At 36.3% G+C, this 22,270-nt stretch overlaps 2 protein-coding genes across 13 annotated transcripts in view; one reads left to right on the forward strand and one right to left on the reverse strand.

The window, feature by feature from the left end:
* LOC108389262 (cytoplasmic dynein 2 intermediate chain 1-like) overlaps window positions 1–532 on the reverse strand; it is a 94,453-nt gene extending 93,921 nt beyond the window's left edge. For 2 of the 5 annotated variants that reach the window (XR_012130254.1, XR_012130255.1), the window contains exon 1: window positions 112–532. Coding sequence is in view for 2 of the 5 variants with exons in the window: in XM_073234347.1 (XP_073090448.1) it covers window positions 112–173 (62 nt within the window). In the remaining 3 variants the exon portion in view is untranslated. The remainder of the gene's footprint in view (window positions 1–111) is intronic. The other 3 variants (XM_073234347.1, XM_073234348.1, XM_073234350.1) reach the window with 3 other exon arrangements.
* Window positions 533–538: 6 nt separating this feature from the next.
* AGL (amylo-alpha-1,6-glucosidase and 4-alpha-glucanotransferase) overlaps window positions 539–22,270 on the forward strand; it is an 83,969-nt gene continuing 62,237 nt past the window's right edge. For 3 of the 8 annotated variants that reach the window (XR_012130253.1, XM_073234340.1, XM_073234346.1), the window contains exons 1-7: window positions 565–897; window positions 1,451–1,600; window positions 11,996–12,206; window positions 12,859–13,025; window positions 13,804–14,007; window positions 19,818–19,999; window positions 20,161–20,272. Coding sequence is in view for 7 of the 8 variants with exons in the window: in XM_073234340.1 (XP_073090441.1) it covers window positions 1,492–1,600; window positions 11,996–12,206; window positions 12,859–13,025; window positions 13,804–14,007; window positions 19,818–19,999; window positions 20,161–20,272 (985 nt within the window). In the remaining variant the exon portion in view is untranslated. The other 5 variants (XM_073234344.1, XM_073234342.1, XM_073234341.1 and 2 more) reach the window with 5 other exon arrangements.

Below are 22,270 nucleotides of genomic sequence, written 5' to 3' on the forward strand. Positions count from 1 at the left end.
CAGATGATCTTCAGTTGAACATTGTAGTTAGTGTACATTAGGTACAACCAGACGTTGTAAACTTTCGGGGTAAGCTCCAGATTGTTTCTAAACTGGCCACACTTCACCTACCTAGGCCTTCCGTGTCTGCATTCAGGAAGAAGCGTTCTGTCTGTTAGGACGAGATGGGACATGTGGAGGATGAAATGTCAGCGATTGCAGCCAAGCTCCTTATTTTAGACACGAGAGAGTCAGGTCTCTGAGAATTTAGACGAAATAAACTCAGGCAACGTTAAAAAAAAAAATCAAGACACAAAACACATCGTGGTAAAAAAGGTACAAGATGCCGAGCCAAGTCGTTTGCTTCCCACCATTCAGCCAGTCCACAAAACGACCCTGCACTGTAGCTCAACCTAGCTTACAGCCTTCTACCGCAGCATTTTATTGCTCAACCACAAACATGCAGGCTGAGAACGGAGGGTAACAGCCCGGCCGTCGCACCTCGCTCGCGCGGAGGAAGAGCAGCCCGCCGGTGCCGGGGCCCACACTCTCGCGAGACTAGTGATCGGGGAGAACTGGTAGGAGCCTCCCGGAAGTGGGCGAGGGGACCTGTCAGCTCCTACCCCGGGCCTGTGCGCTCGCGGCGCCGCGGGGTCGAGGGTCTCCTCAGAGACCAGCAGGGGGCGGGGTCACGGAGAAGCTAGCTGCCACTCACACAGCAGCCTCCGCCCTGTCCGGGCTGTCGCCGCCCCTCCCTTTGCCCTTCACCGCGCCCGGGCCTCCTTGTTTGGGGCTCCTTTCTGCAGCTAGGCAGCTTGCCCTCCCCTTTTTGCTTGCTTCCCGACCCCTCCCCCAACTCTGACACCAGAGTCGCGGTTCCTGCAGTGTTCCCGAAGCCGCACGTATAACTCGCTGGGTGTAAGTGCTAGGAATGCCGCCGGCCTCTCCGGGAAATGCGTTCTTTCTATCTATAGCTCTGTACATTCTATGTCTACAGCAGTTATTCCAGGGACACCTGCTTCCCACTTCTCATCTCCCCATTGGTGGCTTCCGACCCGAATTTGGGAATGGGGAGCTCTCCCACCTGTTATCTTTGAGCAGACTAATCTCCTGTAAGCAGAAGTGCCATTTGGAGTCTTCAAAGCCTTTTGGCTTGGGACTTGGAATTTTCTCCCCACCCAACTCCAGGCTTTCCAAAACGTATTGCTTTTCTCTGAGAATGCTTCAATTTTTTGCTGTTTGTTTCAATTGTAAGAATCTGTAACAGAATATTTTTGCTTCGGTGTTAACAGCGCTCGAAGGGAGGAAACAACAATCAATTTCCCTTTTCTGGTCTTGTTTATAAGATTCATTCTTTCTCTTTGTTCTGCTAGGGTTAAAACACTTTAAGAACATGTAAGTGTAGCTGTCAGCCTTAGAGAATTTAAGATAAAAGTTACTTTCTCTCTCTTAATTCCTTTTTGTTTCATAGGGATAACGCATTCGATTTCAGAGTCCTTCTAATTCCTCTGAATGATTTCAAATTCTCCAGTAGCCAAAATGGGACACAGTAAACAGATTAGAATTCTACTTCTGAACGAAATGGAAAAGCTGGAAAAGGCCCTCTTCAGACTTGAACAAGGTCAGTAGCAAGTTACTTGGTTAGCTCTGTGTCTTTTAAATTTTTAATTCGATGTTACATTAAATTTTTTTTAGCTTCAGATATAATTTCCATGGGCCTTCTTTCTAAACTTCATTTATGCAAGGATGGTGCTGTGTTCTAAAAATATCACTAATAAAAGTTTATTTTAGTTGAAAATATTTTATATGTAATGTTAGAGCAAGGATAAAATAGTTCACTTTTCTGTGCATGCAAACTTCCACTTAAGACAGAAGTTGCATATATGATCCCAATATTGACCATGTTATTTCTATTAGCATTTATTATTAAAGCTTGTTAAATTACTTCATATATAATTTTACTGTGGATGTATTTGTAGTTTTGCTTTTTTATAGCTCTTTTCTTTATGAGAACTTTGAATTAGTAAACTAGATCACAGCAAAAAGGAAACCATTACTTACGTTTATCAAAAGTCTCTCAAATGTGGAGAAGGTAAAAGCTGAATTTTTTTTTTGGCTGAATAAAAAGTGAAATAACTGATCAGGTTATTTTAAAATATATTTGAGCTGTGAGTTAAAGGATCAAGTTATATTATTATAAAACTAAATAGATGCTTTATTTTTTTAGCCTGTTAAGTTTCAACATCTAAATACAGTTCACACTCATTTATGTTAATATAACTTGTGAAAAATAAAGTACAGTCTCCTTTATTAGCATGTCAAATGGACATTGATAGAAGTAAACATTTTGATGGAATTTTTTTCCCCCAATATCTCAAGAGTTAAACTTTAAAAAAAAATTGAACCATCAGGTGTGTTATGTCCACATTAAATCTTCATCTTCTTCTGACTTTAGTATGTAAAATCACTGAGAAATATTCCATTTTTGGCTTTCCTGACTCTGCACTTTTCTTGTTTTGAGTTTTTTCCTAACCTCCTGAGTACTCCTGTCGACTTGGTGGTATCTCTTACTGAGCACTTTTTCTTCCACATTTTAATTAATTGTGTGTATCTACAAGCAATTCTTTCTTTTTCTCTTCTCTTGCCCTCAAAAAATTATACATTCTCATGGCCTCAGCTCTTACCTCCATGCTGATGACTCCTTTGGGAAGAAGGGCCTTGAGCTTTGCTTGCTTCTTGGAAGCCAGCGAGTATAATGGCAAAAGTAGGGGACTAGAATTTTCATGGCTCTGCTGCTAACACATTGTTAAACTTGGGTGAGTGACATTATTTCTGAACACTAATTTCTTTTATGAAATGAAGGTTTTAATTTCTGCTCTTCTACCTTCTACCTTCAAGCTCAAAATGAATAGTAATGGCTTTAAAGCCCCAAAGAGATATAAGGCATTGAGATAATTAGATCTATTGACAAATAGATATGAGGTTACTCTACTTATCTGTTCTCACTCAGGAGTCTTGGCTTCATCCTGGTGTTATGCTGTAGAATAGCCTTAGGGTAGCTCTCCTTGGATGTGCCTAAGTCTAACATCTCCAAAACATCTCCTCCACTTTCTCAAACCTCTTTATTTCCCAGCTTCTCTGTTTATTTCAGTGCTGTCTCTATTTCATAGTTTCCAAGACCAGAAAATTTGTAGTCTTCTTTGATCATTTCTTCTCTTTAACTGGAATCTCTCTTTAAGCCCTATAATTTTTTTCCAAATGTCTCTGCTTGCCTGTCTGTCTCTTCTATATGCTTGAATGTAGATGCTAGAATAACCTCTTCCCTTTTTATTAATTGGTGTCTACAAAGTCGAATTTAAACACCTCTGGCTGGCTTCCAAGACATTCTATAATGAAATCCACCTTCCCTAACCAAGACTGTATCTCATGTTCTGCATTATTAGTGTCCTACATCTTTACAGCTCCCCTGTTAATTCCCTCCCCAGTGCCTTTTCCCATGCCTGTTCTTAAAGCCTCCACTTCTGCCAGATTCCTCTCTATATATATTAAATCCCTTTACTATCATTCTGTGTGTTACCAACTTTCAGCTAAAATTCCACCTACCCTGTGAAGTCTTTCTTGAATTTTTTGTTATTTTCTATCTTTGATTTCTGATTATACAATAGACACTGAACAATTAAGTGCTGAGCATTGTAGCAGTATCTAAAAGCTTGTTAGCCCTTTAGTGTCCAACCAGAGTTTAAGATCTGTGAGGATAGGAACAGTATTAGAAACCTAGTGCAATGTACAACAGGTAATAAACCCCTGCTGATTACAAAAATACGAGTTAAAGCTAGCAAAAACTGTAAATTTTGTCAAGCTATTTGAAGAGGGAATCATGATTTATAAAATAAGAATGATGTGGTTGACTGTAGCTCTAATTAAAACCAAAAAGTTCATCCAAATTATATAAATGGGAACATGTCAAATTTTTTGTGTGTGTGCAGAAATTATGTGATCATATTTTAGAAGATAATTGTAATGTGAAAGATGGAAGAGAAGGGACATTGGAGACAAGAAATCATTGAGAAAGCAATTTTTAAGACATGTCCGGTTAAAGATAAGGGTTAAACTACATCAGAGCTGGAAAAGAGGTGAAAGAATATGAGTGAGACATTTTAAAATTCATGGGACTTGATGAACAATTAGGTGTGAAGAAAACTGCCAATTTTAGTTCTCCCATATTTAATTGGTCACCAAGCCCTTCTTCATTTCTCCTTTTCCTTAAGAAAGGAGTTCTCCTCATTTTCTCTATAGATTCATCTAAATCAACAAGTACAAGACCAAATAATTATCTTTTCTAACCAAATCAGTCTTTCCCTGTATTTTTTATTTCATTTAGTGGCAGAATGATGAACAAAATCAGTGTTCCCCAAACCTGGAATCTTTTCATCTTTTATATAGTTTAGTCAAATTTCAGTTTTTATTCTTTTTTAAAGAAAATACTTATGAAGATTTCTTGATTAGGAGCTTGAGTCTATATAAATTGAGTGGAGGGAACAAGATAGAAAAATGTAGTTTGTAGAAATAGTTTAATCACCTGTCTTGCTAGTTCCTTACAAGGGGGATATGACTAATCTGAGTAAAGTATTCCTAGCATTAGTTTGAGGGATAAGATAACCACACCATGTACTGCTATGACCTAAGCTAATTTTAGAAAACTGAGTTATTAATTATGGAATCTGGCATACTCTGGGTATTCTAATGTTTCATTTACTATATGTAAAAATTTTAGTTTCAGAAATTTAGATTATAGGTCTACAGAGTGGCTGTGTACCCTTGTGGGTATATATAATATGATCTACCTATTGGGACATAGAAATAAAATTCAGGACTTATCTTTCTTTTCTTTCACTATCTTTCTACCTGTTTTTGTTTACTAAAAGTAATTAAATTTTGCTGGCATGTGTATTGACATTGATGCTCTCAGTTTGTCTGTCAGATGAGTTGTAAACAAAAAAGACATTCTGAGGAAGGAGTGAAGTTTTAGGCCTAGAAGGGAATGACAGTCACACCCTCAGTGGTTTCCTTGCAGTATGTTGCCATGGATACACTTTTACCTAAGCTAGTTAAGTAGATATACAAGTTACATTATCTCAAATAGTAAAGTCTTCACAATACTTTCTAATGAAAGATAGAGTAACCATAAATGCTTTTTACCTAGAGAGATTGTCAGAATTAAAGTTAGAAAGTATTTGAAATTTGCTGTTTGAGATATGTTCTTTGAAGGAATGACACATAGCTTTCAATAGTATGATACTTAGAAAATATTTTCAGAAAAAAATAAACACAGTTTAACTCTGAGGTAAATATGAGTAAAAATGTTAAGTATCTTTTGATGGAAAGTGATGCTATAGAGTAGAGTTCAGCACAGTATTTCCTGTAAAGGTTCAGATTTGCAGCCCATATACTTTCTCTTGCAGCTACTCAGCTCTGCCAGTGTACTGTGAAAGCAGCCAGAGACAGTACATAGTACATAAATAAGTGGGTGTGACTGTGTTCCAATAAAACTTTATTTACAGAAACAGTCTGGATATAGTTTGCAGGCCCTTGCTATAGCAAGAGCATTTTGAGTATGTATTTTTTAGTAATATTTCTATCATATGATTTTATCCATATAAATGAGTATCTGCCCACTTTAAAAAGTTGGTTAACAAAATTTTCTACTGTTTAAAATCTTCCAAATAAAGGATTCCAGTTGGTTTGCAAATTATCTAATATATAAATATGGAATATCTTCTAATTAGCTTGTAAAAATAATTGGTGTATGTCAGGAAAATACATATTTTGTAGTACATTTCAGCAAATATCTTTATATAATCTTTGAATGGGATTGAAAAGTTATGGATGGATTCATTATAGATGACATTAGTAAAATTATGTCATAAATTTGTAAACAGCCACCAAAAACGTCTTCCATTTAGACTTGGGTTCTTTGTGTGCTATTTTTTCAAATCTAATGCCATTAAACCAAGTATAATATAAGTAGAACTTGGACTCTTTAAGTTATACTATCACAAAATACTAAAACAAGACTTTCAAAATTAATGAAAATTATTTAAATCACATTGCTTTCACTGACAGATGTTATCAATATTAATTTGTAGTGAGAGCTAAAAAGTATTTTCTATCCATTAATAAATAAAATTAGTTATTTAAAATATTTCATTTACATCTTACCCTTTTTTATGTCTTATACATGTTATTAAATCATCATACATGTGTATTATATAAATAAATACTCATATTTGGAGAATGCTTGTTATTTTATTTCCTGAAGGTAGACCACTTATTCAAATACTGTTTTAGAAATTTTGGGTGATTTTTAACCTTTGTACTACAAGTTCTGTGAATCTTTGCGTAATTATAAAGACAAAGTTTGTATAAACTGAGCAGGGGATAGGTAAATATGTTCAGACAGCTAATATCTGATATTTGTACTTGTTCAAAATGATACCACTTCTTTTGTAATAAATATAACATTCTTGTAAAGAAGTAGATATTTATGATTCTCACAGTTACTAAGGATTAAACATTCATGTTTTTATGTAATTTAAAATTTTAATTCTGTAGGCAGTTATTTCTCATTCTGTCTCTTCGTAAGTGTAGTTCTAACTTAAAATGATGTTACCTTAGTTATAAAATTATAGAAATGTATAAAAGTCTTTTTTCTATGATATTTGTTCCAAAATAAAATTGGATTTATACTCTCTAAACCATTTGAAACCAGAAATATGATTAATAGTAGTTATCACCAGATTATGTTTTTTTTCCCAGGAATGCCTAGAATTTTAAAAGATTTTAAAAGATTTACACAGATGCATAAAATACAACAAAACAATATAAGCAGCCATGTTATTAAATATATTTTTATAATATGATTTTTTATTTATAATATTCCAGCTTGCAGGAATACCACAATTTATTTAATCACTCTCAATCATTAGATATTTAGTTTGTCAGTTTAATTATAATGAAGCTGTCATAAATATACTTATATATAATCTATATTTTTACATTGCTCAGAAAATATAAAAATTGTTTCCTCAGAAAAATATATTCCTGTATGAAATTATTGGGTCAAAAACATAAATCTTATTAACACTGCTAGTATATTTATGCCAAATTGCTTTATAGAAAATTTTGTTATATAGCTATTGAAAAGAGAAATCATTAATTTCACTATACAACGTGAGACATAAAAGTGAGCTCCTGGATTTTTACAGAGTTACTTAATAACACCGTTTACATAATGTATTTCTTGCTTGCTAATTCTGTTTACTGTGAATAAATTTTTATCCATATTTTAGCCAGTCCAGAAATATGATTAACAGTAGTTATCACCAGATTATGTTTCTTTCCCAGGAATGCCTAGAACTTACATTCCCTTATACTATCCATATTACAGTATGCAAAACAGCATTCATATTTCTGTAGGCAAATACAAAAATATTTAACTGGGTTATGGTAAATTGGAAGAATCCAGCATTCTCTTAATGTGTTTTACTGAAATCTTTTATTCACAAAGAACATCATGCTCAATGTTCCATCGTGAGGTATAGAATTTACCATCTGATGAACATCAGTATGAGGGATTAAATTCTGCCAAAGAGCGATTTTAGACATGATTGAAACACAGCTACATATTCTTCATTTCAAGATTTGCCTTAGCCAAAATGAAATTCTTTATATATAAATACATGGTAGTTGATACAGATATCTCTGATTCATACCCATCACAACAGGTTCATTGTAGCTTCTCCTCTCTTTGCCCCCTTGCCTTTTTGTAACATCTTTGTCTGACATTGAGAAACCTGTTATTCATCACCTTTGTTTTTACAAGATATTTTCACCAGGTGTAGAATTTTAGGCTGAGAATTTTAATCTTTCAGTACACCTAAAAATGATGCTCAGTTGTCTTCTTGCTGGCATTGTTTCTCAAGAAGAATCTGCTGTCTTTCTAGTCTTTGTTCCTCTGCATTTACTGTCTTTTCCCCCATCTGTTTACTTGTAAGACAGTCTCTTTGTCACCAGTTCTGAGCAATTCAGTTTTGACGTTAGTTAGTGTAATTTTCTTCATGTCTCTTTTTTGGGGCATTTGGATTTGGGGCATGTTGAACTTCTTGGACCTGTAGGTTTGTTTCGTCAAATTTGGGAGTTTTTTTACCCATTATTTCTTCAAAAGCTTATGTCTTCTTTTCTCCTTTCTTTTGAGGACTCTGATTACCTATACATTAGGCCACTTGAATTGTCTTAACAGGTCATTCATGTTCTTTCAACTTTTTAGGTTGGTTCTTCTTTCTCTTTGTTTCATTTTGCATAGTTTCTATTCCTATGTCTTGAAATTTACGCATCTTTTTTTTCTGTCGTGTCTCACTATCCACTAATTCCATCCTGTGTATTTTTTTTTATCTTAGATATCATAGTTTTCACCTGAAAGGTTGATGGGGATTGTGTTTTGAATGATTTTGTTTTTTAGTATTTTCCATGCCTGGACTTAACTTTTTGAACATACAGAAATACAGTCATGGGAACTGATGTCCTTCCTCATGTGGTAGCACAAAGTCTGTGTCATTCCTGGGTCAGTTTTCATTGGTTGATTATTTTCCTTGTTATGTATGGATTGTATTTTCCTGCTTTTTTGTGTGTCTTGTAATCTTTACATGCCAGATATTGTGATTTTTGCCTTGTTGGTGCTAGGTATTATTTTGATTCTTGTAAGGATTCTAGGTCTTTGTTCTGGAATGAAGTTTTTACTTGAAAATATTTTAATCCTTTCGAGTTTTACTTTATATGATTTCTTTAACCAGTCTAGAACTATGTCCTATCTAGGGCTCATTATTTCCCACTATAGAAGCAAGATGCTTCTCAACTTTCTACACAGTGCCTCATGAATTATGAGTTTTTCCAGACTGGCTGGGGAGAACAATCACTATTTCTGGTCTCAGTTATTTTCCTCACAGACATGTACTGAATGTTCAAGGGGGACCTCCTGCAGATCTCTGGAGTTCCTTCTGTAGCTTCCTCCTCCTTACTCACTACTATTATATACAAACTCTAGCTGCTTTGGTTTCCACAGATTCTTTGCTGCATCTCCTCAGTGCAGGAAGTTGGTTGAGCTCTACCTGGTTTCTTCCTCCCTGTGTCTCAACCTGGAAACATTTTCAAAGCAGTAGGCAGGCAAAATTACTCGGTCCAACTTGTTTATTTTCCATCTCTTGGGGACCACTGTCCTTTGTTGTCCAAGATCCAGGGTCTCAAAAACCACTATGTCATATATTTTGTTTATTTTTTGTTGGTTTCTTTCTTTTTTAGTTTCAGGGAAGAGGGTACAGCCAATCCTTATTATTCCATCATTGCCAGAAGCAGAAGCCTCAGGTTCTATCTTCTGTTTCCTCTGTGTGGAATGTCCTACGCCAGATATCCGTGTTGTTAACTCCCTTACCACCTCTATCTGTTAACAGTTTTTTATTAGATCCTGGGCATTGTGAATGTTCTGTTGTGTCTCTGGGTTTTGTTGTCTTCCGTTAAAGGAGTGATGAGTTTTATTTTAGCAGCCATTGCATTATTTGGTATCAACATAATCCTTTTGAAGCCTATTTTTAAGTTTTGACAGGACAAGTTTGTAGTAGTTTTTACTCTAGGGCTACTTTGGCCCTACTACTTAAGGCATGACTCTTTGGAATACAACAGATGTTCAGCCAGGTCTGTTCACTCTGACTGCTTAAAAATTATAAAGACTGCTAGCCTTCTGCAGTCAGTCCCTCTCATATACAGTTTAGCATTTAGGCCAACTCAAGACAACCCTAGGTAAAATTACCTGGAGTTCTTTCCTTGCATAGTTCCCTTTTCTGCCGTACACTGCCCTGCAAATTGCAGTCTCTTCACCCTCCTCAGACTCTTAATTGCTATTTCCTCAGCTCAGTGAGACTACTGTTCCTACTTCCTGTGTCACAGCCCAGAAGGTTCCCCTGGTCTGAAAGCTAGAGAGATCACAGAAATCACCCTTCTCTCACGCATCACAGTCCTTCACTACCTATTTCTGAAAACAGTTGTCTCATATATTTCTTCTAGTTTTTCAGCAGAAGTCAAGGCCAATGCCAGTTGCTCCATTCTGACCAGAAGCAGACATCTTCAGAATGATATTTTTAATACACAAATTAGGTCATCTCACTCCTGCTCAAAACTTCACTGTCTCCTCATTTCGTCAGAGAAGCAGCCAACATTCTTAGAGTAGCTTGTAAGACTCTACATGCTCTGGCTCCCCTGCTACCCTTCTTTCCTCCTATTCTTCTCCTCCCCCAGCTTTTTCCAATCCAGCAATACTGAGCTTCATGTTGCTTCTGGACCCACTGAGCATACTTTACCTTAGGTCCTTTGTTGGTCTGTTTCTTTTGCTTGGTCAGCACTTTCCCTGGACAGCCATGAATAGCCATCTGGCTACTCCCTCACTTCTCTCAAGCCTTTCAACTTCTGAGGAACCATCCTATTTAAAATTACTGCCACCTCTTCACTGTCTCCCCCACTTCCCTGTTTTCTTTCTACTGCTCTAATTTTTCTTTTTTCCTTAGCATTTATCCTTCCAGACATACTACTTTTTATTTGTCATGTTCATTGTTTAATGGCCCCCTTTAGAACTCAGGCTCCACAAAGGCAGAGATCATTGTCTGTTTTGTCCCCTCTTACATGGTATACCCGCAGTACCTAATATTTTATTACTTCGTTGGATGGTTAACAAATTGAGCATTGAACATATGACTATTAGTATACTGCTTTCTTCTAAAAAAAATGCTTAAGCTTAAAGATTATAACCAGCAGAGCTAAATTTTCCTGCCTTCATCAATTATTGCCCATGATTAATTAAAATACTGCATCCATATTCCAAATTTGTATGTCTTATATTTCTAGTAGACCTTACTATAGTCAGAATTTTTATATTCTGATTATTAATGATCAAGGTCTGCCTTGAACCAACCAAGATTTTTCTTTCATAGTGAAGTTATAACAGTGTTAAGTTTTTTCTTCTTGTGGTAAAATACTTGTAACACAGTATAGAAGTCTCAGCTATATTTTAGTAGAAATAGCCTAATTTAGGCAAAAGTGGGAATGTTTTGGATCTTAGTATTCCAAGAAAGGCTTGAATAACCAAACAATGAAGCGGAGGAATATAGACAGTAGTAGGCTGGAATCACTTGTGTTGGTTCATAAGAGCTGATCATGCATATCTTTTCCCAATCCCACGTTCAGTAATCTTGTGTTGGTAGCTTGAAATTGACCATAGTGTGATTGTTTCCACCAAAAGTCAGCAAACACTGCAGATCAAGGCTCCTCACTGCCCCCTTCTCCTCCCACCAGCCCTACATAGCCACTTGCTAACGCTATTTCCACACCTCTGGGTTTGAGCAGACATCAGGAACAACTGCTACAGGGGTTCCGGTGCCTCTAGAGTCCATTAGAAACCTGAATTCTGCCTCTAGAGGTTGACTTCTTTAGGGGAAGACTGGCTTTCTCTCTGTGGTAGGAGTTGTCCCATATTTCTCAGGTTTCACATACTATCACATCCTCTGACACCACAGAAAAACTCACTTTCTGTGTTGCAATTTGAAAAGCCAGGGAAGGTCTCTGGTTAGATGCCCACCTCTGGACAGTCAGTTCAAGGGGAAGGATGGGCATTTGGAAGAGGTCCTGGGAAATGGGGTTGTGCAAGAATCTGCATATTCCAAAGTAGCCATGTGCATAGGGATTAGTTTCTAGAAAAGGAGAAGGATAGAGCAGCAAGCAGTTCTATGATGTATAGTATATGTTACAATATAAAATTCAGCTAAGTTGGAATGCACAGTAGTGCTAAATACAGCCTGTATATTTGGAGTTATTTTAAATACAGTTGAGAAATCATAGTTTTTGTAATATTTTACATAAAATACTTATTTATTAATGTCTTAACTTAAGTCCTACTTAAATGTGCTTTTTTGTTTAGGGTTTGAGCTACAGTTCCGACTAGGCCCAACTTTACAGGGAAAAGCAGTTACTGTGTATACAAATTACCCACTTCCTGGAGAAACATTTAATCGAGAAAAATTCCATTCCCTGGAATGGGAAAATCCAGTAGAAAAAGAAGATGATTCTGATAAATACTGTAAACTTAATCTTCAACAAGCTGGATCATTTCAATATTACTTCCTTCAAGGGTAAGTCAGGGGTTCTGTGTGTGAAAAAGAAGTTAATTTATTCTGTAACTTGAAGTTAACTAATTTTTAAAAAGTTACTATATGAACTATGGCAGTACAATTTTTGCAGGACTTTCTTGAGATGAAAATAGAATATGGATCTTCAATTTCTAGGAAGTAATTATAGGGTTCATCTCAGATTGGAAGTATTACTATCTTTTTTTAAGTAACAGTTTAAACAATCTAGTTTTTTTCATGCAACCTGATTGCATGAGAATCAGGTAATGTCAGCTCTCTTTCTTTTTTTTTTTAATAAATGTAATTATCTTCTGTGATACAGATTTCAAAGGCTTTTATTCTCCCAAGAAAAATGGCATAGGATGCTCTTTTCTTGAGTCCCTTTGTTATTACTGAGAGATTTTAATACACTTATTTTTCTTTAAAGCAGTACCATCAGGTTTTAGATATGTTACATTATGTTATTATGGAGAGGTCAGAAAAGGATAAAGTATAACTTTTCCATTGAGTTTTATTGCAACTTTTTAAATAAGTTTATGTGCTTAGAAATATATTTTTAAATAGAACATTTTGCATTCTCGTTAGAGTCAGACTACCGGATGAGGATATTTTTCCTGTCATTAATTGAGAAGTTTTTGTTTTGTTTTTTCCTTAGAAATGAGAAAAGTGGTGGGGGTTACATAGTTGTGGATCCTATTTTACATGTTGGTGCTGACGACCACGTGTTACCCCTGGACTGTGTTACTCTTCAGACATTTTTAGCCAAGTGTTTGGGACCCTTTGATGAATGGGAGAGCAGACTTAGAGTTGCAAAAGAATCAGGTAATGTCAGCTCTCTTTCTTTTTTTTTTAAATAAATGTAATTATCTTCTGTGATACAGATTTCAAAGGCTTTGGTTCTCCCAAGAAAAATGGCAAATGGTTCAACTTAACACACGAAGGAACTCTGTGATAAAATGAGGTTATTTTTTCTAAGACTTTACTTTGACATAAAAATGAGTAATACAATTAAAATGCATTGAAAATGTATTATCATTATACAAAAGTTTAATTCAATAAACATCAATCAACTGTCTTTCAAGTGGAAGGCTTGTGCTGCCATAATACCAAGAATAAAATGAAACCAGTTATATTTTCCTCTTAAGGCTAATGTTAATTTCCTACTTTCAAGTTTGAGTATAGTGTGAAGAAAGAAATGAGTTCACTGGCATAGCTAAAATAGAATACAAGTATTGTGGAACATTAAAAGTAGGAGAAAGATATGCTGGTATACTTGCATGGGATGTATTTTCTACATATAAATTTATCTATTCAACAAATATAAGTTGAACTAACAGTAACTAGGCACTGTGTATGGCTTAATTCAAATACATTATCTCATCACCCCAGTGTTGTATATGAGGATGCTGACAAAGGTTTAAGTAGACCTACTTGAAGTCATTTGTGGCATAGTTAGAATTTGAACTGTAGTCTTCACTCTTCTCTAGAAGCATGATTGCCTTGCTATTTAGAATTACTTAAGGAAGTTTACATTTATTTGGCTTAGTTTTATGTGTTTTTTTTCCCTACATTTGTCTTTGTTTCTTTTCTTATATTACAGGTTACAACATGATTCATTTTACACCCTTGCAGACCCTTGGACTATCTAGGTCATGCTATTCCCTTGCTGACCAGTTAGAATTAAATCCTGACTTTTCAAGACCTAATAAAAACTATACCTGGAATGATGTTGGACAGCTTGTGGAAAAATTTAAAAAGAAATGGAATATTCTTTGTATTACTGATGTTGTCTACAATCATACTGGTATGAGCTGCATTAACTACCTCTGTGGATTTTGATGAGAATAGTATATTCTTATTGTTTTATTTCTTGTTGTCTTATATAAATTCTGAAAACCCAAATGATGCTTAGGTGTCTATCAATTAAAAAATCACTTTACATAGTACCACTTTTTTCCTTTTGAAGAAATCAGTGTTGAGGATATAATCAGTATTAGTATTTTTCATGTATTAATTATAAAAACAGCAGAGTGACCCTAAAAGGAACATACTAATCACTTTTTAACTTACAATATTAATACTTTCCAGACCAACTAATGAGTACTATATAGCAGCAGCTGTGGTACCATAGCTTATATTTTTAAAAACTGAAGGACTATTATTTAAAGAGACAATCATTAGTAAACTCTTAGAAGTTAAATCTGAAAATTATATCCTTTACATGTTAAAAGAGCTTATTGAAATTAACCTGTTTTGGGTCCCAAGATTCCTTAGCAATAAAAAATTCTGTAAAATATATCAGAGCTTCCCAACTGAAGAAAGATCCTCAGGGACATGTCCCCCTTTTAGAGCAGCTGGGCCTAGAGAAATCTCTGGCCATGATCAGCTTGCAGGGTAACCCAATGTAACTTGCAAATATTATCTTCTACGTGTGCCACAATGCAAAAGAGTCTGGAAACCACTGATTTACATATATAAACAACAGAAATTCTGTGTGGTACAGAACATCTAGCAATTTAAAAACATATCTGTTGTGTCATAAAGTCATTTTCCAAATAACCATATGAACTATGAAGATATTCATTTAAAAGGTCAAACATTTGGTTCACCAATATAGGTAATATAATAATAGCAAACCATCAAAGTTAAGTAAAGAAATTGGTGTTTCTATGTGCACCTGGAAACTAAGCATCAAAGTCTATGGTGAAAACTTCCTAATATCCATAACTCAGTATTCTTCACTTGAAAATTGGGCATTCTTGATAATTTTTGAACATCTATAGTATTTTCACATCAAACTTATCAAACCATACAATGGCATTGTATGAGGTAGGATATTGCTTAGGCAGCTATAACAGAGAGACAGAAAAATAAAGACAAAAGACTGAAATTTTAATTCTTAATAAAGGTTAGGTAGGCATTCCATGACTGGTATGTAGCTCACTGGTGATAGGGAACTAGGTTCCTTGTCTCATGCTGTTTTGTTGTCTCTAGCACTTGGCTTATAATTCTTAATCAAATATGGTCACTCTGTTCCCAGTGACACCTTTTACCCAGTAGAAATGAGGAAAGGGAAGTCATTCTTTCCAAGGGCATAATCTGGTGTGTGCATATGTATCACTTCTGCTTACAGTGCATCAGATAGGATTTTGTCTCTTGTCACAGCTAGCTATAGAGATGGTTTGCAGTGTAGTCTTTTCTTTGTTAGCTATGTATACAGCTGAACTTTGGGAGGTCTGTCACTAAAAAAACAAAGGGAGAATAAAATGGGGAGTATAACAGCAGTCTGTCAGAGATTATATTTCTGAAGCATTTGAGATTCTGTGCAGTATTAAAAAAGTGAAATTTGCTTTAGCCTTACTTAGAAAGTGTTACAAATCATAATGTCCTTTCAGTGAAACAGGTTTTCATTAAAAAGTACTATCCAGGGGAAGTCAACTTCCAGATTTGCAGAGTGAGGACTTCACAGATCCTTCACCTAGCAAAACAATTACAACTGGTGAAAATTATTTTTTTAATGATTTAAAGTCTCTGGAAATAGTCCTAAGGGCAGTTAGCATATGGAGAAGCATTTATTCAAGAAAATCTACTAAATCTCAGTAAGAACAGTGATAATCTGACATTTGAACAACAGCCTGATCCTCCCTCTTCACCCTGCCCCATCTTGAAGTGAGGGTAGGTGTATTCCTGGCAGGTGCAGCCAGGAACACAAAGCTTCTTCTCTCCCCTGCTCCCAGTGTAAGGCTATAGTTGAAAGGAGCAGGCTTCTAACATTTCTCACCTAAGTCCCCCACTCACCCCAGTGTTGTGTTGCAGAAATTCTATTCTAGGCAAGAACAACTGAAAGGTATGGGGCTCTCTTCCTCTACCCAGTTCCCATTAGAGAGAAAGCTCTACCCAATACATGACAGGTCAAGAATACTGAGACCAAGTTGCCCTTGCCCCAGCTTGCTTGTGGGATGGAGGTTCCACACTTGGAGAGGTAAGCTAAGAAAACCATCCCTGTCATCAGTTGTGGAGCAGAGATACAACTGTTCTGCCCAGGAGAAGAGATGTACAGGAAAAACAGAGTAAGAATGCAATTGATTTTATTTGGTACATAGTGTGGGAAAGTTCCAGCCTGTGGACACTGTTGAAATTAAGAGGCTGGTATCTGCATGAGAACAACATGCTAAACCATAGGCTAGAGAGAACCAAGGAAAAATACACCTAGGATGAGTCCTCCTGGTGTTAGATAAGTCTCAAAGACTAGCCCCGCCAAGGGGCCCAAATTTAATTGGATCAGATTGTGAAACAGTTGTGTTCCAGCATACTATCAAGAAAAATAGCTCACTGAGCCTGTATTAATGGAAAATAACAGCTCAGTGTGATACCAACAGAGGCAGGCATCTTAACAACAGAGTTCAGGGAAAGAGGTAAGAGAATTGTGCTAAAAACCACTGTCATGCCAGGCTGACATCCCATAGTCAAGGCTGCACTCTCTGAATAGCAACTTCAGAGGCTGCACATTGTGGGAGAAACAGACTCCACTGAAATAGTTCAGACAAACAAATAACCAGTAAAACCTGGAGGGGATGAGATCAGTATCCAAGTTACTACAATACATTATCTAAATGGCCCAATTTTCAACAAAAAAAATCACAAAGAAACAGCAAAGTGTGACATACGCAAGGAAAAAAGCAGGCAACAGAAATCACCTTTGAGAAGTCTTAGATGTCATTCTTAGCCAAAATAACTATTAAAAATGTATTCAAATAACTAAAAGAAACTAGCTTAAAACTGTAAAAGGTGTGATATCTCATCAAATTGAGAATACCAGAAAATAGAATTTTTTTGAAAGAATCAAATAGGAATTCTAGAATTAAAAAGTAAATAACCAAAATAAATTCACTGTGTATTTGAGATGACAGAAGAAAGGATCACTGAATAGAGATTATACAGTAAATGATACAATGAATAGAGAGAAAAAAGATAAAATGAACAGCGCTTCAGTGAAATTTGGGACAACTTTAAGCACAGCAGTGTAGCATCATGGAAATAACAGAAGAAGAAGAAAAAAGAACTGAAGAATTACTAGAAAAAATAATAGCTGAATACTTCCCAACCTTCAGAATTTGATTTTTTTAAAAATCTATACATCCTAAAGCTCAGTGAACTCTGAGTAGCATAAACACAAAGAGAGCCACTCAGGCACAACATAGTAAATATTTTGAAAGCCAAACAACTTAGGGAGCCTTGAAAGTAATACTGTATATCTTGAAAGGCAGAGATTGGCAGTCAAAAAATAAGATCCAACTATATGCTATCTATAGGCAAGACACTTTAGATTCAAAGATATAAATAGGTGGAAAGTAAAAGCATGGAAAAAGATAAAGCAAGGACTGGTAGCTTAGAGGTTCTCTTTTCAGTTGCTCCTGAAATGGCACAGCCCTGGGCATATACATGGTCTTTCAGACAGGCAGAAGTGAGTGTGATTTTATTGTTAAGCCTGGCTTTTTATTATTATGGGTATAAGTAATAAATGATACAATGAATGAAACTAAAGTAATAGTTCTTTTAAATCTGGGTAAGAACTGTAATGATACTCAGCTTAGTAAATGAAGCAAGAAGACATTTCAGTAGCAGAACAAAATGTTAGATCACAGATTCTGAAAAAACTTTCCCAAGATCATTCCTGCTTTATGGCTTTGGCTGAATTACTTATCTTTCTGTATCTCAGTTCCTCATCTGTTAAAGGAACATGAAATTATGTCCTATGTCATGGTGGGGCATGAGGATTAATAAATTAGTGCATTAACTTCTTAGAACAGTTCCTGGCATATGGTAGGTATTCTGTAATTGTTATTTTTATTTCATATACATTAACCATTTATGCTCCTTAGTATGAATTCAGGGGGCATTAATATATTTTAAAATGAAACAAAATATGTATACCTTTTATTTATTAAAAAATGAAAGCATTAATTTAATGTTGTAAATACTTAGAACATATTGATTCTGATTCTGAACTTATTGATACAAATGGATAATAAGATATGAGCAACCTTTGTTCTTGAGTATATTTCTTTTAGCAATTTCTCTGCCTTGCTTTTACAAGTCTTTTTAGAATAATAGATCTTACTAACTTTACAGGATTATCTATACAGAGAGTTTACCTATGACATGAAAGAACTGCGTTTTCTTCCATCAGAATTGTCTAAACAAATTTTAAAAAACAAAAACACCTCTCTTGAATGAAAGTTTCATAAGGACAGGAAATGTACTTATTTGCTATAGAATGTCTGGCTTCCAGAGCAGTACCTGGTATATGTGTCACTTTCAGTATAGATATATACAGACATACGAATGATTTTGAGCTTACATGCTGTCCTCAGGCATTGCTACCCATCAGGTGATTGAGTAGGTGTTCCTGGGTCTCAACTGGAGCCTGGAGCCTGGGCCAGCCTGAGAAATGTGGGTATGATGGGGAGGGACATGTTCAAAAAAAGAGAACTAAGATGTATCAAAACTCCTCCAAAGGTTTAGTGGAGATAAGGAAAAGGAAAAATTAAAACAACCAATATAATACCTTTTGCAAATCAAGGAAGAGATATTTTGTAAATCAAGGAAAAAACTAAACAATAATGCAAATGTTGTAGAGGTTGAAATGGGTGAAGACAAAAAAGTAACACTAAATTTCATGATAGGAGGCTTGGAATAGTGTCAATAGAGGGCTGGATACAGAAGCAGATTGCAGTGGGAAAAGGAATGAAAGTGTGGGGAGATAGTGAAAGTAGCAGATACAGGTTGGATTTTCAGGACATTTGGTTTAATGCTAATAGACTATGCAAAAATTAGAGAAATAGCTATTTAGGCAGGATGTGTGTTTGTATTCTTACCTTTGGGTAGATACAATCATATTTAAAGATTCAGAGAAAGGAATCTGACCTCCTCCACCCACTGAAAAAAACCCAACATATATTATTATATAGCAGAAAAGGGTATAAATGACATTTTTAGTTATAAAGATACATAAGAGACAGAGCTTAGGTATGGCTGCAGAATGGCTCTCTCATGCAGGACCATGAAAGAAGAGATGCACCTGGGAAAGTAAATGGAAATGGGTGGTATTCTCCTACCCTAGAACCTAACAGCCAGACACTGAACAGCCTAAACCAGAGATGAAGGTACAGGTAACTTTCTGCTTTAATAAGGCTAAAGAACTTGAGGCCAAGGTGGAAGTCCAGTCTGCCTTACAGGAAAAGTTGTCCTTCAGGCTTAGAAGGAATATTCCAAAATCGAGTTCACTCAAGACCATCAAAACAGACTGAGGAGAAGACCCTTCAAAACTTCCACCACAATAGTAAGTGGGTTATTACAATGGTGTTAATAAATGAATGTTGCATTCTACCTACAATCAAAAATTCCTAAAACTAAAGAAAAATGTATAGTGAAGTGGAGGATAGGCTATCACAAACAAAATTATTTTTTTCATATTACAGATCATTAAAATGTTGATGTTTAACATATAACAAAGTGGTAGATGTTGATATTTTATATCACCTTTTAACTTAGCACAGATACTAACTTCAGTTTAATTACAAGATATTCCTCTATGTTTTCTTTTTCTTTAAGCTGCTAATGGTAAATGGATACAGGAACATCCAGAATGTGCATATAACCTTGTGAATTCTCCACACTTAAAACCTGCATGGATCTTAGACAGAGCACTTTGGCATTTGTCCTGTGATATTGCACAAGGGAAATACAAAGAAAAAGGAGTACCTGCTTCGGTTGAAAATGATCATCAAATGAATGTCAGTATGTATAGAGGAGTACCACACTAAAAGAGAATAACAAAATTTATGAAGTACAAATTCAATGTATTGTTGAAAATTGTTTAGAATCTTTTAATGTACTAAATATTTAGTAAAAAGATTTTAAATATATAAATATTTTTAACTATTGAATTTTTCAGTGCATTCGAAAAATAATTTGGGAAGATATTTTTCCAAAGGTTCGACTCTGGGAATTTTTCCAAGTAAATGTTCACAAAGCAGTAGAACAATTTAGAGCACTTCTTACACAAGGTAAGGATATACAATAAAATGTTACTATCAATTTTAAAGAAATTTAATACCATTCTTAAAGGAATAACCTTTTTTCTTGGTTAACACATTATTAAATTATTATGTGATATTTATATTATTTTTGATGCTATAAAACTATGATTCTGGAAGCTGAGAGCAGGGACATCTAAATGGCATGATATAATAGAATACATAGCAAAGTAAGTTTGTTGGGAGCAGAAAAATGATGGCAAAGTAGGAAGCCAAGGTGGAAGCTGCCTCCCACACACATATACCAAGGAAGCAACTGCAACATATGCAACTAACCCCACAAATGACCTGAAGACAGCAGAACATACCACCTATACATGGTGAGGAAGAGAAGAGTAAAGTTTCAGAGCCACAATCAGTCGAACCCCAGCCCTTCCCTCATCCCAAGCCACAAGTGGGAGGAAGAAGAGCAGAGCAGTGAGAGGATAAACACTCAGGAACTCTGCACACTTGACCTTGGAGACCTGCTCTGGGAACATGAGTCCACATTGCATCAGGCTTTGGTGATTAGCAGGGCTGCATACCAGGGAGAGTTGGAGCACTCTAGGAGGCTGAGACTCCAGTGACTTGTGGAGGACAGGCATGCTCCATCAGCCCCACTGAGACCCAAAGCAGGCAGCAGCTTGAAAGATTTACCAGAAGTGAAAAGGGTGCCAGAGGGGTGAGGGTTGAACAGCAGTCTCTCCCCAGGAGAAAGGGCAAGTGAACAACACTTCCCCAGCCCTCCCTCAGCCCAACAGCCCAACATTAGTGGTTGGTCCAAGTGCTCCATCCCCCTTGCTGGTGTCTCAGCCCACAGTGCTTCCCAGCCCACTTTACCCAGCAACATCAGAAGTTGCTGCTGAGCAGGCAGAGAGAGGCTGTCCTAGCTTTCTTGGTCCTATCTCAGCCCAAGTTGGGAAGCATCTGTAGGAGCCAGCTTCAAGTGCTCCTTCTCATGGGCAGCTTTCTGCCATGTATGTACACACCCACTTATCCCAGTGCCACTGTATGCCCCACAGCTGCTGTGCCCCTGCCCCAGTCCTGTGCAACTGCTCCACCAATCCCATTAGCCCAGCAGCACCATCATCCTGCAGGGCAGGCATAGGGTGGCCCCAACCACAATAATCCCAGCAGAAACACCTCTTTTCTGATCACAAAGGGATGGCTGAGGCAAACTGCCATCTACAGCAGACTGGACTAGACCACTGCTGGCAGATAGAAAGGCAGCCATGCCCATAGCCCACCAACAGCAACTGGGGCTGTACCATAAAAGATAACCAGAGTCTTGAGCTTCTGGGTGGCACAGGACACCTTCTTCATAAAGCCATTACTCTCAAGACCAAAAAGTATAGTGGATCTATCTGTTCAATGCAAAGGAACTCAGAAATCCTGACAAAATGAGACAGAGGAATATGTTACAAACAAAACTGTAAGATATGATACCTGAAAGAGGGTTAAATGAAATGGAAATCATCATTCTTCTTGGTAAAGATTTCAAAGTAACAGTCATAAACATGCTCACTGATTTGCAGAAAAGTCAATCTCAGGGAGGACTTTAACAAAGAGATGGAAAAGTTAAAAAAGAGCTAAACAGAGCTGAAGAATACAGTAAACAGAATGAAATATAAATGGAGGGAATGAATAATAGATTGCTGCAAGTAGAAGAGACAAGTCAATGAGATGTAAATTGAAGAACAGGACAACAATGAAGCTGAGGATTAGAGGAAAAAGGGACTGCTAGAAACAAGAGGATGTTAAGAGTTGTGTGACAACTCCAAATGAGACAATATTTGCATAATAGGAGTACCATTAGGAAGGAGAAGAAAGAGACAAAGGGGTAAAAAGTCTCTGAGGAAACAATTGCTGAAAACTTCTCCAATCTTTGGAAGGAAGTAGACACCCAGGACCTGGAATCAGAGAGCCCCTAACAAAAGGAGCCTCAGGAAGACAACACCAAGACATATAATAATTAAAATGACAAAGATT

Source organism: Manis javanica, chromosome 4, assembly GCF_040802235.1.
Source record: "Manis javanica isolate MJ-LG chromosome 4, MJ_LKY, whole genome shotgun sequence".
NCBI lineage: Eukaryota > Metazoa > Chordata > Mammalia > Pholidota > Manidae > Manis > Manis javanica.